The following is a 16,273-nucleotide window of genomic DNA, read 5'->3' on the forward strand; positions in this document are numbered from 1 at the left end:
AATTCATGGTTTTTGGTTTGTTTGAAGGTGTTGTATAAACTGAAGCTGCTCTTTGAGTGGGCGTCTAACGAAGAATATGTTTGTCAGTCATCCACTCACATTCCAGGACTGAGCTAGTGAAACAAACACAAACAGACACTAACACACAAGAATACACATGTTGGGAATGGGTTGAAGGGGTCTGGTCTTTCTCTTTAAGTGAGATGTAATAGCAAGCTTTAATTTGTAAAAAAAAAAAAAACATCTCAAATCTGCGGTTAAGCCTTGAAAATAAGAAACACCATTCCACCTGTGGATAATCTTTGCTTGACTTTGTATTTTTTTTTTTATCAAGAAGAGGAGTTATATCAGCTTTGCAGATCCACTTGTTACCAGAAAACTGAACTTTACAGGATTTCAACTTTGTGTACACAGATTTACGTCACATTTTCAACACTCCAATTGTAGATCATAAAAAAAAAGCCCTTCAAACGATCATGAACTTTGGGTGTGAGTTTGTTCGGTTTTCGGTAACTCATTAAGTGACAGCCTCATCCCACCTCATTTTATAATCTGTCTCTGGCAACTGCATTGGTCGTACTACATTTTATTCCTTTATGATCATGCTTCACACCTTATCATGTGAGCCTTACAGAAAAGCCGGAGATGGCAAATATCTCTGAGAATGGGATGAGACATTCACAGCTGAGGAGAGCAAGTGTTGTGTTTTATAACAGTAAATACACACTACTGTAGCTACAGCTGTGCAAACACCAACTTACAGTATATGACAATTATGTATTGACTGCACTTAAGTCTTGTCATGGGACTGAGACACATGGAACCACTGATGGAGGGATGTATTCACATTTTTACTAAATACATAAAGTACATAAATATCACAATAGAGTATTTCAAAACATCACTCCAGGGTGAAGTATTAACAGCAAAATGCCCTGTAGCCTATCAAAAGTAACAATTCTAGTTGAGCAGTGTTATACTGCTGCTTCTGTATGTGGGGTGTTAAAGTGTAAGCAGTATTTTTATGTTGTGATCCAGATATTGCTGAGCCTTGCTAGTCTTTATTTTGTGGGAAAATGTACCGGTAGGCTATTGCAATAAAGTCGTGAGAAAATAACATATAACATTTAGAGGGATACATTTAATGTAGAGGAAATTATTAGAACACATGTTGACTCAAATGAGAATCTTTGATATGCCGGACCTATTTATATCCAGACTTGGTTCCATTAAATAAATAATAATTGTGTTAATCAGCAATCTTTTAGAAGTAGCCTGTATAGCATAGCTGAGTGTTTTGGCTGCTCACGTTTGTATTTCTCTATGTAAAACAAGTAGCTGAAGAAACTTCACACGCCCCTCATTGAAAGTGACTACCAGTGAAGACTTTTTTAGACAGCAGTTTCGCCCACTCAGCACCCTCACTTCCCATTTCAGCACTATAGTTTTGAAGCTTATGGGCTGCTGTCCATGTACCCTGGCACTCGGTGTTCTTGAAACAGTCTGAAGCGGAGCCGACATGGACTCCAGCAGCACGACTCTCAAAACGCAGAAGCTTTTAGTGCGTATCTAATGTGAGCCGGCTGGAACAAGAAGACGGACGAACAAGAAGAAGAAGAAGAAGAGAGAGAGGAGCAACAGCGACTGGTCCTTAGCTCGAAAAGTTAAAAGTTTGTTGGTGAAATTAAGACGAACTTTCTGAAGCACGAGGGGAGCAGGACCAGCGCGATACCAACTCTTGTACTTGTTGGGGTGAGTAGCGAAACCTGGGCTCTTCTGTTAGACGAGCGGGTCAAGGCACGTTTATTTATATAGCACATTTCAACAACAAGGCAATTCAAAGTGCAAAACCTAATGTTGAGAAACAGTGGAGAAATGTGGTTTGAGAATTAATTTACAATTTCAACTATTAAACCTTCGTTTGTGCAAAGTTACAGCTTACATTTACTCAAGTAGGCTGCTACGCTGAATTACATTTTGAGGTGCTTGTGCTGTAGTGCAGGGGTCCCCAAACTGTTCCTCAAGCGACCCTCAAAATATTGAAATACTGAACACAGACATAAGAACAACACTAAAGAATACAGCAGAGCTTTTTAAAAATAATTAAACTAAGTGAACAAACATTAGACATTCAAATCACCCCCACTTTGGGAACCAGTGCTGTAGTGGGCTCAACTTGTGACACCTTGTTGCAGGCTATCTCACCATTTCACATGTCTGACAAAGTTATCTAAAGTTTTACAATACATTTCTGTAAGGGCTATGTCGTTACACATTACCCCGTTGTAAGAAAGCAGTAAAATAGCTCCAGTTTAACCTCATACAACATTAAAGATGCTTAAAATGCAACTCACATTACAACCTCATTAACCTACATCATAGTCACATGAAAGGGGGCATTCTTAATGAATCTACTTACTTTATGAAACGTTACTGTATATATTTATATATTTACAGTAAAGTAAATATACTGTAAACATATATATGTACTACAGAAAAAGTGCCTATAGAGTATTTTGACCTTTTTAACAAGGTTGTCAACTTTGACTCCCCAAATGTTTAATGTAAAACCAGCATCTTAGTGTTTAGTTACTGGTGGTGTGTTGCTGTTGTTTTACTGGTTTCTTACTATTTATTATAAATTACCAGAAAAATAGTGTAATAATAGTTAAAAAAAAAAACACCAGTATTTTTTAGACCTAGATTAATATCCTCAAAGCTACAACCTCTGCTTTTTTTCAAATGTTTTCAATTAAATTACATGTGTATTTTATTTTGAAAGTAAAGTTTAATTCTTGTTGTTTTGTAGGTTCAATCATCATCCTGCTTGAAAGCGCTACACCGAAAAAGTCATCACAATGGAAAGGTTATTCAGCAGCCCTAGCACACCCAACCAGTCAATGGTGTTCACCTCCATCTTCAACTCCAGCTGTCGCTTCGATGAGGAGTTCAAATACATCCTGCTCCCAGTGTCCTACAGTCTGGTGTTTGTGGTCGGCTTCGTGCTCAACGCTGCAGCTCTGTGGCTCTTCCTGAAGATGCGTCCGTGGAACCCGACCACAGTGTTCATGTTCCACCTCGCCCTCACCGACTTCCTGTACGTCCTCTCGCTGCCCACTCTCATCTACTACTACGCCAACCGCAGTCACTGGCCCTTTGGGGTGGCTGCCTGCAAAGCTGTGCGCTTCCTCTTCTATGCCAACCTTTACTGCAGCATCCTCTTCCTCACCTGCATCAGCGTGCACCGTTACCTAGGAATCTGCCACCCCATCAAGGCGCTGACCCTAGTCAAGTCCCGCCACGCCCATCTGGTGAGCGGCATGGTATGGGCAGTGGTGACCATCTGCTTGGTGCCCAACCTCATTTTTGTCACCACATCCAGGAGAGACAATGACACTCTCTGCCACGACACGACCAGCCAGGAGGCATTTGAGGAGTACGTGGACTACAGTTCAGTTGTCATGGTGCTCCTGTTTGGCGTCCCTTTCCTGGTCATCGTGTTGTGTTACTGCTTAATGGCTCGAGCCCTGTGTCGGCCCAGACAAGGAGTTTCCGCAGGCCAACGGGGTGCTGCCTCGCGTCAGAAATCCATCAAGCTCATCGTTGTTGTATTGGTGGTGTTTGCCGTGAGCTTTGTCCCGTTTCACATCACACGGACCATCTACTACACGTCCCGTGTATTAGATCTGAACTGTGAATTCCTCAACATTGTCAACTTTACATACAAGATCACCAGGCCACTGGCGAGCATCAACAGCTGCATTGATCCCATTCTGTATTTCTTGGCAGGGGATCACTACAGGTCAAAACTGATGTCTGCTCTAACTGGAAAAAGACAAACGACAAGCAGCCAAAGCCCCGAACAGGCACAAACACAGCCAATCAATAACCACAACATCGCTCTGGTGTATAAAAACTCAGCTCTTAAAGACAGTGGAGAAATCCAGAGATAGTGGGAAAAGTGTGAATCATGTATTGACAATTCCTACTCCAGGCTAAGCTAACTTTTACGATGTAGGAGGAGAACCAGCTGCTGTGATCTTCCTTTTTTTTTTTTTTGCACTGAGAGATTTGGAAGAGAATCTGATTACCACATTTTTCATAGTACTCCATTAAACCTCTGTAATAACCCATGTTTTGATTACACTCACTTTCTTGAGGTCGCTGTGTTTGACAGATGAAATTGAAGCAGAGTTTTTACTGTCAAGTGTTCCTCTTTGTTGAGAAAATGATTCCTTTCTAGTAGAAAAATTTCCTGCTTGATTTTTTAAATAAGCAGTGACAAAGGTGGTCACAGCTGCTCTAAAGTCCATTTTGAAAGATTCAGTGTGTGTGTGTAAGATAGTACAAGTACTGATCTTACATATAATAACAAGTATGTCTGATTTACTGGCTGTTTCTGTCTCCAAAATTAGGCAATCCTTCCTGTTTTATCAACATTTTATGTGTTACCAAGAAACTGCAGCTCTTGACTCCAGCTGTTTTTGTCCTTCACTTTTCACAGCTGTCTGTCTCTTGCTCCACCATGGAGCAACAACAGAGACGCTGATCTGGACGAGAGATATCGTTTACAAACCGCCCATGCATCATTAGAAGAATAATGGATTTTCCTTTTCACTTCTTTACCTTTGGGATTGATACATGGAATCTAAAAGCTTATTTGCTATCAGTACTCTAGGCTAAACTCTTAGTTTTAGTCAGAGTAGGAAACTTTTACTTACTGTAATTCTACAGAGTAGGAAACTTTTACTTTTTCTACAGAGCATCCGCCACTCTAGCCTTGTTTATAATGTTGATGTATGCAGCAGATGTTTTATACAGCTCTGTGTCATATGTTTTCTCATGATACTACATCAAAGTACTATCTGTAAAGATGTTGTTTAAATAACAGATATGTATCATGCAGTGTGAATGTGGGAGTTATTGTGGATTACTGTGTGTCACGTATCATGTAGGCAATGAGTAAGAAATCACTGAAAGTACAATATTAACCAAACTCCTTCTATACATGTTTTATTTAGGGTATTTATGTGAACCATCTGTGAAGCAAACCTGTAACTAACGTCACTTAATTTGACCTAAATACAGTAGATGCAGTAGAGCTGATGTTTGGGAATAGAAAGCAGAGTATCTCAGGTTTCAGGAAATAAGGGAGAAACAAAAACACCAAAGTGATGACAAAAACAGTTTTGATATTTGATTTCATACAAACAAAGAGGGCTTTTCTTTAATAAGATTGTTTGCTTCATTTCCACTATATCTATGATAAAGTTTATATTATGTGACAAAGATAAAAAGATAGATATATTTACACTAGCATACAAGATAAGGGCCTTCAATCGTAATGTTTCTGAAGTCCCTTTAAGGTTATAAAACCTGCAGTACTTTCTGCAGTAATACCACCTTCTGTTATTTCTTTGTGTCGGTGCTTCATCGTAGCTATATGGTGTATGCATGATGAAATATTCAAAGGTAAAACCACATATGTTTATGGCAGAATTTTTATTTTTCCTCACAATATGTTTGCTGTCAACGCATTATTTTATGAAAATATTCAAACTTTGTTTAACTTGGAACAAAGTTTGTCCACGTTACACAATTTATAACGCTTTATAAAAAAGCTTTATATCATTAGGAATATAAATATGAAAAAGTGATGAAGAATATGCTTACTTAAAATTAAAATAACTCACACATTTGAACATAATTCATCTCATTCCATATATTACCAAAGACGAGAAAATCTGTATTTCCCCCCACATTATTGAATAGTAGGTTAAAAACACTGTCTATGAATATATTGATGGAAATATGATTATTATTATCAGTGCTGTTGGTCTTGGGGATTAAACTCCATATTAGGTTTTATAATCATAAAACTCGATATTAAGTTGTATAACCCGGCCTACAGAAACATTCTTACACCAGCATCTTCATCTTGTCCTTCACATTTTGGCCAACTTCTAAAGCGTAAAACAAGTGAAACAAAAATCTGCTATAGATTCAGCACATACAGTATTTAATCACTTTGATTGATGTCAAAAAGGTTTCAAAATGTTTGAAAGAGTGGGCTCATAGACTGTGTATGAAGAGTGGGCTACAGGTCAACTGATGTTCAGGGAGGAGTTGATGGCTTGAAGTGAAATTGGCACTGGGCTGAGAGTTGTTTGGTTGCTGGTTAATGGAGTTTGATTGAACAACTATATTGACTTTTGGTATTGGACTGCAGATGGTGGACTTGGTGACTTCTGGGTTGAGAGAGGGGTGGAGGGCAAGGGTATCCACTGAAGCCCTGTATAGGTCTGGTAAGACGGTAAGACGGTACTTGCTGCTCCTTCTTGACTCACTGGGAACTGTTTGTCAGTTGCTGTGCGAGTCCCCAATCACAATCCTTCATCTTTCTCTTTTTTCTTTCTTTGTTGTATTCACCTTTTGGTTCTCACAGTCTGTCGTGGTGCATGAAACTTGTTCAGAAACTGTTGACATTGAAAATGGAACACCCCAAGGCTCAGTAAGAGGTCCAGTCTTTTTCAATGTCATGATAAATGACATCTTTAAAAAAGTTCCTCATACCTTTTCGTTTGCCCCTTTTGCAGACAATGGCGCCATCTGGAGGAAAGGGGAAATAAATCAGCATTTGTTCTTGCAAACTCAGAAGGCCTTGGATCAAGTTGTACAGTGGGGCAGATGAGTGGTGATTTGAAATGTCTTTCTTAAAGAGTATGCATGATCTTTGGTTTTAAGAGGAAAATCCCTGCTCTTAATCTTCCCATGTAGCCTACGATTTGTTCTTTAGAAAGAGTCAAGATAGAAGGAAAAGAAGTCAAATTTTCTTTATCCCATTAAACAGCTTTCTGTTAACATTGGGCTTGAGTAAGACAGCATCATTTGGTTTTCAGGTCTCCTGTTCCTTTTTGGTTTCTGAAGAATAGTAATGTTCCAAGTGGTAAAAAATAACAATTTTGTCAGTAAGTTCAGAAAGAATTTGTGCAGATTTCTACTGGTGGGTCTTGAGATCCAGTTTTTGGGAAGTCTTGCTTTGTATGTGTAAGGTATGTGTATGTGGCTAATCATGAAAGCCAACCGCATATCTGATGATTAACTGTATTTTTAGCAGAACTGCTGTCAATCCCGGGGCCATGTGGTGCTAGAGCTGGTCAAACCCCCTAGAAGAATAAGATTCAGCAGCTACCTTGTTGGTTTTGAAAAATGGGACATCAAGGACTTGTCCTGAACTGCTCATGTTGCTTGTTATGGATTGAGAAAATGGGATGTTGTGTTGAATTTCTGTGGATACCTGTCACTCAGGCATAGAGGGAAATTACATTTCTGACAAGCTGGCCAAAAAAATCTTTGATAAATGATAAATGTTGATTTGAATGTTTTGCTGGGTAAATGTGAATGTTTCAGGGTCTGCAAAGAAATGAAGCAAGAATGGCAAGAGGTGTGGAAGGAAGAACAGAGAGGCAGAGATTGTCCCCCCCCCTGCAGAGGTTGATTTGAAACTCTGGGAGAAGGGATGATGTTGTTATCACCAGGCTAAAGACTGGGCCATTTGGCAGGGTATCTTAATGTTAAGGGTATCTGGATGGTCTGGCTTCCAGATGGTCTATGTCAATGTGGGAGTTTGGAAACTGTTGATCGTGTTTTATTTTTGTGTGAAAGATACAGACTACAGATACAGATATGACTCAGATCTGGGTTTTTTTTCTTCTTTCTCTCAAAAATCTATCTTTTCCTCTGAACCGTAGATCCAACTTATTGGCAGAGCGGTCAATACATTTCTTCATTCAACTGACCTGTACCTAAAAATACAAGATAGACTACAAACTTTACCTGCGGAGGGCAGCATTACACTTCTCAGTGAACAGCCTGTCTGAATTCTATCAGAAGAAGAACTGATAATGAATGCTTAATATTTACATTGTATGAATGCAGCTCAGACTGTAAAGCTCCGTCAGTCCAGCTTCCGAGCGCCCCCCTGTGGCCGGATTTTGACAGGAAGTTGTATAGCAGCAGTTTTGGAGGCAACCGCTTCTCAGCTAGGTGCCTCAAGATAAACAGACTACCTTGACGCTTGCACATAACAAAATTAATTATATATATATTTTTTAAACGGTGCCCTCAGAGCAAGTTGTTGGCTTGTGTCCCCCTTGCTGTCTTACAGACAACTTAGGAGACCAGAGAAAGAGAACCATAAGCTCCAGGAACACGGTAAACCCCTGTGTTGTAAAAACACTCTGCGTTATAAAAATGTCTCTATTTCTATTTCACCAGAGAGCTTTTAGTCATAGGAGTGTCCCAGGATACTGTAGGCTATGCACAGGCTGACGTCAATAACGAGTAGGCCTATGTTTGGTGTTTGGAAGTTGCACACCTCTGTGAAGTGTTAGCCTACCATTAACCTTTATAAATGATGGGAAAGCAGAGCAACTATATAATGCAATGAAAAAAATAGTAGGACTTGTGTTTGTAAATTGTCATTATTGTCACAGTTATTTGCTCCGTTCATTTAAAGCTTACCTATAGTAAGTAGATGAGGGGTTATTCCAGGGTTGGGCAACTGGCGGCCCCCATCAACTCTCAACGTGGCCCTCAGGTCAATTTTGACATATCAATTAATTGGAAACATGAAGAAAAGATGACAAAATCTGCCATGAAATCATGAAAACCAGAAATATGTCCATAATAATATTTGATCACTGGTATATGTTGAGATAAATTTGAGACATAATTGACTGTAATCGTTTTTGTATTCTACAATTTGGCCCCCCTGGCAGTGAGAATTAAATGAATGTGGCCCTTGCTGTGACCAAAGTTGCCCATCCCCTGGGTTATTCAGATGACCCCTCCCCTCCCTGCCTTGCATGTGTTGAGCACAGAGGAGTTGGCTTGTCTGAAAACTTAACCCATTTGGTTTTAAGCAGAACAGAAAGAAGCTTCGTTTAATTTGCCTGGTGATAGGCTGTGTATTGTTTTGTGTTGCACAACAATAAACCACATGTTCCCCGTGTTGGCTGCATCACACGGTTTAAGATAAAGCAGAAACTAATCATTATGCTTAATAGAGGCTGTTTCCTTTAATGAGTTATTTTTTTAGTTAGTATGTGAGAATAAAAGAAGAAAAGCACGTTTATTTCAATCTAGTGATGAATTGGATATTTAGATCTCTTTTTTTGTTTGGCCAATGTTCTCCCTTGAAAAAGAGCTCTCTTGATGGTTGCTCTTCTTTAATAGGTAGGTATTATAACAGCTGAATATATTGATTATTTTTGTAAACAAAGTCTCTGCAGGCTGACAGGATATTGGTGTTTTGTCATTCATTCATTCAAAAACGTTTTTTTTCCCCCCTTGCAACTGTGAGCCTAAATGCGATTATCGGATAAACAGCCCATTGTCTTGTTGGTTTATCTCTTTTGTAATCAGATATTTATGAAACAATTCACAGTAAGTTAATTTTACATGAAGCGCAGATCCGCAGTGTGCTTTTCTATTGACAGTTTATGATAACGGGATAATTAACATGTATTGTCTGTAGTAGTGTCAGGAGAAATGTCATTTTCGATATTTTCACAGTCCCAACCCCTGCCTGTAAGACAGCACCACGGGTATTGTTTTAATCCCTCTACTTTATTGATATGATTGATTAGGCTACTTAAGGCCAATATGTCGACACTGAGCAAAGACATCGAGTTCGTCATCACGTAGAGTGACGTAGAAATTTAGATAGACTTCTGATTCATTTTGTGCGATTTGATGTGTAAATTATAAATTAATTTAGTGCTGTGACTTTAAATGTGACAGATTAAAAAGAGTAAGGCCACAAATAATCGAAAAATATTAAACAAAAGAACGTATGAATAGCCTTTAGGCGTGTGTTTGGCTGGAAACTAATTCAAGTAATTAGGCCTCGAAAAGCACATTTTTAAAGATATTTAAGGAATGTAAAGTATAGCCTATATTAAGTCTCTAAAAACATTTTCAGTTGCTCTCATTTCGGTAAGTAAAAGGCAAACTTTCTTCTGAATTCATTTTAATCAACCGAGTGAAATGACTCTATTGGACAAATCTGCCGTGTCAGTGACCTTCTAGTTACTTGATTGTTTTATTTGGATCCGTCTGCCCTGTTTCTCTGGGTTTATTTGCGTCAGTACGATTTCTTCCCGGTTATAATCGACCATCATACAGACAGACAACAGCTGAAAAAACCCAAACCTTGATATCATGCAGTGAGGATGTGAGTCTGTGTTCAAGGACACACTATGGAGGGCGAGCTCAATCAATGATCAGATTCAAGACATCTAGAGGAGAGAAGTGTTTTCTTTAATCTTCTTTTATTCTTAAAGAAATATAGAAAACATAACCTCAGGGGCACGTTTCAGACTGCAGAAGTCTATTCAGCTCCAGACATCCATCATTCATCTTTTTTTTCCTTTTTTTTTTTTTAAATGTGCAGTCCAGGACTGAGGAGCTTTTTGAAATGTAAAATATCCAACAAAAGTAAGCTACTTACCGGTTACTATGGACTGTTAAACCATTTAAAAGTGTTTTCAAACTTTTTTTAAAAGTTGTTTAATCCAAAAGAATAAATGTAGGGGTTTTAAAGAGAAATCGCAATGATTATCATCTCACAACCATGGCAACAACCTTATCAGAGTCAAGGACAATATTATTTTAAACCATTTCATCATCTGAAAATAAAGTGTACAGTATAGAAATATAGAAGATTTGCTTTTAATTAAAAGCTAATAATCCTGTGTGTGTGTGTGTGTGTGTGTGTGTGTGTGTGTGTGTGTGTGTGTGTGTGTGTGTGTGTGTGTATTGATTGTGAGATACGCCCACGCCTCGGCCTAAAGTGATGCATTTGTCGAGCCTTGAACATTTTTTTTCTTCTTCTGTTTTTCTCTTGTTTGGCAAATTATAAGGCAGAGACAGGGGATCTCAAGGACAGCGTGGACTTCAATTTAATCGGAGAGGCTGAGAGTGGAGTGGAAGAGTGACACACGGAGGAGAGAAGTTCATTATTCCGCTGAAAAGGAAACCAATGGCTTTCACTGTCACCATGGCAACCGGCCCTTCTTTTGCCGTCAGACCTATGATAAGGTACTTCACAGCATTAAGCACAATTATCGCAAGGTAAAAAGGGGAAATATTGCTTTCCAATGCTAATAGATGTTATATATTGATTGACGTGGACGATTCATATAGTGTTCCCTGGCGGTTTCCCCTGCCTGCCTCTCTGTAACTGTGCAACCTTTTATTGATATCTGATGGAGCTGAATCTGGATGTAGGCCTGAATGGCACTGGGGGCTTTAGCTTTTCTTGCACCTTTACTTAAAGAAACACAAACACTTTATTTGTGTCAGCAAGAAGATAAAGATAAACCCACCTGTGAAAAGGGGGAGATCAAGTTTGAAGAATAACTATTATTAGTAATTAATTATTATTTGTTTGACTGGAACCATTTTTGAATGAATGTGCACATTTTTCCGGCGCCTTTTGTTGTAGAAAGTCTCATAACATAAATACTAAACACCAACTGCTTCCTGTCATTAGCATGCCATTCAGTTGTCAAGTGACCCTGCTCGAACTCTCGCACAATGGCAGCAGCGAGGTCAGCGCCAAGCACAAGTCCAGGCTGTGGGGGGTGTTTGGTAGTTGTGGTGGCGGCCTGCTTGGTTGGTGAGAGGACGGAGGATTAGCATTGTGGAAAGCATTGGAGCTGCTGTGTGTGTGTGTGTGTGTTGGGGGGGGGGGATACGATGGTGGGGGGGCAAATTGTTTTAACCCCTATTACAGCAACTGCATGCCGCTCGTCTTATCTGGGCGGCTGCAGCCACTCATTAATATTCGGTACATATGGCAGTGCTTTCTGTATCATTGTCTATTAATGGGAGGGATAATCGCTCATTCAATTATCAGGCAGTCAGCAAAAGACCAACGGCGCCTGCAAACCCCCTGGTTCACACAGTGGCACGGCCCAAAAACAGAGGTGTGCCAGCGAGGAGGTGAGAGCGATAGCAGGGATTACAACATATTAGCTACATTAATAAATCACGAAGTGGGAATAATGTGAAGCAAATAAGGGATCTGTTGGCAAACGCGGAACATGCCTGAACTTTGGAGCTATAAAGCCGAACAGGGTCTTCTGAAAATTCACGCGTCAGTGTCACGGCCACAATCCACGTGACACTTTCAGGGATGCTTTTAAACGCTGGCCTTTGCGGGGATGACCTTTCTCTTTGATAGGCGAGTGATAGACTCTGACATCTGTGCAGAATGAAGCTTGACCCTGATGTCTGCCGGGCCAGAGATCTGTGAAGTGATCAAATGTAGCCTCCATCCCTGTTGATCTGTGCTCTGTGGCCCCAGGACCCCTGCGCTGTCTGTCCCCCCCGCTGCAGGGGCCACGGCCTGGATGTGAGGGGGTTACTGATAATAGTTCGACCTCTGGCTGTATTGACCTGAGGAGACCTTGTTGAGTCAACAGAAGCACGCACAGAAAGAGAGCGCGGAAGTAGAGGTAGAGAGAGGGAGAGAGCGAGAGAGGAAGAGTTGGAGAAAGGTTGTTAAGTTATCCAGAGTTTCTTCAGGAGGTGGAGCAGGAGATGTGGAGTGCAGAGCTGTTGCAGGCAGAGGAGGGGGGGGGGGGTGTTTTGGGGAGAGGGTGGGAGGTAGTGTGAACAAGATAGGAGGTGAAATGTTAACAAAATCTTATAAAATCCGTAGTTTGATAAATTTTCGCATCCTGAATGAACCGAAGGCGGCTGTGGCTGTGGTGGAGGGGCCTTTGTTGGAGGTCCCATTTTCTCTGGCGGAGCAGCACGCTCACAGGGTCAGCGAAGTTACGAAAGTAATTAAAGCTCGGTGATTCACTGCCTGCTGCAGAGAAAAGAAAGCAAGCTGTCATTCTGATTTAGAAAAATAAATTACAATTTTAATAATGGGGGAGGATGGGGGTGCGAGAACGTCTCGAGCCTCGGTTAGTTTGGGGGTGGGGAGGGGAGGGGTGTGGGGGGGGGGGGACATGCTGGGTGGGAGGAGGGGTCGAGGGGGTTGCTGGCTGCCTACTTATCAATAGTTGCAATATTTTTTTTTGAAACCGCATCGGTAGTACATTGCGAGAGCACAAGTGCCCTTAAAAAAAGAAAACCCTGGAACATTAACATACTGATTTCATGCGCATGGCAAAGGGCCTGAGCCAATATCAGAGAGGACTCAGCACTCCTTTTGTCTGCTGGGACTCTGGTCCCCTCTGATATGAAAATTCAATTATTTTATAACTAGATCTGGCGCTGCGTTTTGACAGTCGACAGTAGCGCCTTGCCAGCTGCATCAGTGTGGGGGACCAGAGGCTCCTGATAGCGAGAGGGAGGCCCTTTCAGACATTGACATGTTTTTGGGGGACAAGATTGCCTAAATGTGTTGCATTTAAGGACTGAAAGTTAATCTAATGCAACACCATTATCTCACTCAGGTAATTCTAATACCATCCTCAATCTATGTTTACGCTCCCGTACGCAGCTGCATACTTGCACAGCCATTCACTCATGGCCACTTTGAATCTGATTCCCAGGCTCTCTGCGTCCAAACAGGTAATGTGTTTATTTTATTTCTCAGCCGAGCTGGAAACTATATAAAATACAACTTGTTTTCTAAGAGACATCAGCAGTTTCTAGATTGTAATTCTGTGAGAAGACACACAAGAAAACACCCAAATGCAGTGTCAAGAATCTTTAAAGAGCAGTTTTTCCAAGTACTTTTCATACCATGCATTACAGGGTACAAATAATTGATCCATACACTATTAACATACAGAGTTATCCACTTTTCCTCTTAAATAAAGACAGCTTTCACTGAATTTCTCACAAATGTCTTTATTTGAGAATGGGAGATAGACCTCTTTATGTAAGTGTAAAGCTCTTTGATTTTCTCAAATGTAAAGAATTTACTCCATGATAGGTTTAATATGTACAGAAGCCAATGTGATATACGCTGCATGAGTAAAATATGGACATCTTCTCCCTGATTCCTCAGATGAATCTTTGAAAAATATCAACTTTTGTTATATCACTTCTAGAATTTGTTCATGCAAAGATTATCCTCCATGTTAACATTTAATTAGTACAGACACACAACGTTGACAGGGTTAAGAACAGTGAATCTATGAAATATGGACACCTTCCCCCTGATTCCTCTCAAGTATCAAAATATAATTTTTTTAACAGGTTACCTTGTCATTTTCTTTTTTCAATTAAAGAATTTCCTTCACTTTTATAGTTTCATACGGACAGCTCCAAACTTTTTTTTCCAGGTGCTATCCACACAGACACACAAACTGGCCTATTTTCCCAGTTTATGGGACAAATCCTTTCATTACCTCAGCGGCTCATTGTGAGCGTCCTGAGGGGGTCTGTGAAGATTCGGGAACAGGAAGCAGCCCCCCTGTAAGACCCTCTCTACTCAGACCCCACTGTGTTTCTCTTATTAACCCAGCCTGGGAGAAGACGTACCTGCCTCCCCTCATTAAGGACACGCTGGAGTACGCGCTCAGCTCGCAGAAGAATGGAGCATTAATTAGTATTCTCTGCAGGGGGAACTGCCATTAGCACTTAATTAGCAGTAAGAGTACCATTCAGGGAGGCAGCCAGTTAGTGTCTGACACAATATGTTCTGTGTCTTTTCCCTGCGTGTCATACTAACATGCTGAGGACAGACTTGTTTTACAGAGTGCTGCTTTCAATTACATACCACATACAGTATATTTTTGATAAACTGATATTTATTTTTTCACCGTCCCTTTCCAGATAAGAGCTCGCAATCTATCTGTTTTTTCTTTGCAGATTTTTGTCTGTTTGCATAGAAAAGGGCTATAAAAAAACATCAATGTACACCTCTTGGAAATATTCCTTTAATGCAAAATTGTAAACCTCTGGGAGATCTTTTTTTTAATGCAAAAGTTATTAAAAAAAACCAAAAAAAAAACGGAAAAGTTTGCAATAGCATATTAAAACCTGTATCTGAGTCAGAGTGCCTCTATCCTTGTGAAATTTAACACTGTGCTTTGCCCTCTTTCTACCGTTGGGCTCCATGAGGGCAAACTGTATCCTCATCTGCCCGCACGCCTCAGCCCAGGATGTTAAAGTGGGAGATTTGGTGGGCGATGAGGTCAACTCTCCCCTGTTGGACTCAGGGAAGTCTCTTTGATCTGCTGAGTACGCATTCTTCTCTCTTTTCTCTGTGTTCTCTGTCCAGGACCGTCATCACAGAGCAGGACAAGGGAGGCTGTTAACCCACCTCGGCCCACTCCTCGGCCTCTCTGCCCCCCCCCCCCCCCCCCCCCCCACCACCGCACCCTGTACTCTCCTCCTGCCCCAGCCAACAGCTCAGGCGGATGTATGGTGCCAGTGGTACCTTTCTCTTCCTGAAATCTGAGAGGCAGAGAGCTGTCATTTGCCAATTTGGCCTGAATGGGGCGGATGGCGGATTGAATGTCGTTTTCCCACCAGGCTGTACCATCCAGACCAGCAGGGGAGTGAGGGGGGGGGGGGGGGGGGGAGCAGGGAGCGGTGGTAATGCTAGAGTAAAATTAGAGCTTTGATGGCTGCTAATAGTGTGTGATGGGTGATGCTGACGCGGATTTCCAGTAAAGACGCCACAGGTTTCCTCTCTCTCGCTCTCCCCCTCTCTCTCTCTCTCTCTCTCTCCCCCCCTCTCTCTCTCTCTCTCTCTCTCTCTCTCTCTCTCTCTCTCTGGGCCTCTAAGCCAAGCAGTGACACACCTATAAGATTATACGGGCCGGGCCTTCTCTCAGAGCTGTTATTTCTACCTGATCGGTGTAATTATACAGCTGCTACTCCAAACCTGTCCAAGTTAAAAGACCAGACCTCTCCTGTTTCTCTTAGTCTCTCACACTCAGATGCAACACACATAAACATATCAACCTTTGCCCATCCAAAGACACTGCAGGATGTGACACAAAGATTTTACACTGTAGTGCTGAAATGATTGAACATTTGACCCTCGTGTTCTGTTTGAAAACTTCTTTCAGAGTTCAATAACATTTAGTTTAATGCCTGACTTATTTTATGAAGTTACTTATAAAGAATACGCACTTTATTGTCATTTCCTAAAAGAGCATGGCTAACTGTTTTTGGCAACAATCCTGTACAGCAGCATTATAAAACCAGGTCAAGTATAAAAATATATCCGTAGCTACGCTCGATTTTCAGCTCGTGTCATGGTACAGAAAATGTGAACATAACTTCTGTT

The 16,273-nt window shown here is 40.9% G+C and overlaps 2 protein-coding genes across 2 annotated transcripts in view; one reads left to right on the forward strand and one right to left on the reverse strand.

Annotated features, from left to right (window-relative positions):
- Positions 1-16,273, reverse strand: part of rab41 (RAB41, member RAS oncogene family) — a 209,847-nt gene that overhangs the window by 41,206 nt on the left and 152,368 nt on the right. The gene's annotated exons all lie outside the window — the stretch shown is intronic.
- p2ry4 (pyrimidinergic receptor P2Y4) lies at positions 2,539-5,402 on the forward strand. The gene has a single exon (XM_061048400.1). It carries the CDS (start codon positions 2,859-2,861, stop codon positions 3,951-3,953), a length of 1,095 nt encoding a protein of 364 aa, XP_060904383.1. The 5' UTR covers positions 2,539-2,858; the 3' UTR covers positions 3,954-5,402.

Source organism: Labrus mixtus, chromosome 10 (assembly GCF_963584025.1).
Source record: "Labrus mixtus chromosome 10, fLabMix1.1, whole genome shotgun sequence".
Classification (NCBI taxonomy): Eukaryota; Metazoa; Chordata; class Actinopteri; order Labriformes; family Labridae; genus Labrus; species Labrus mixtus.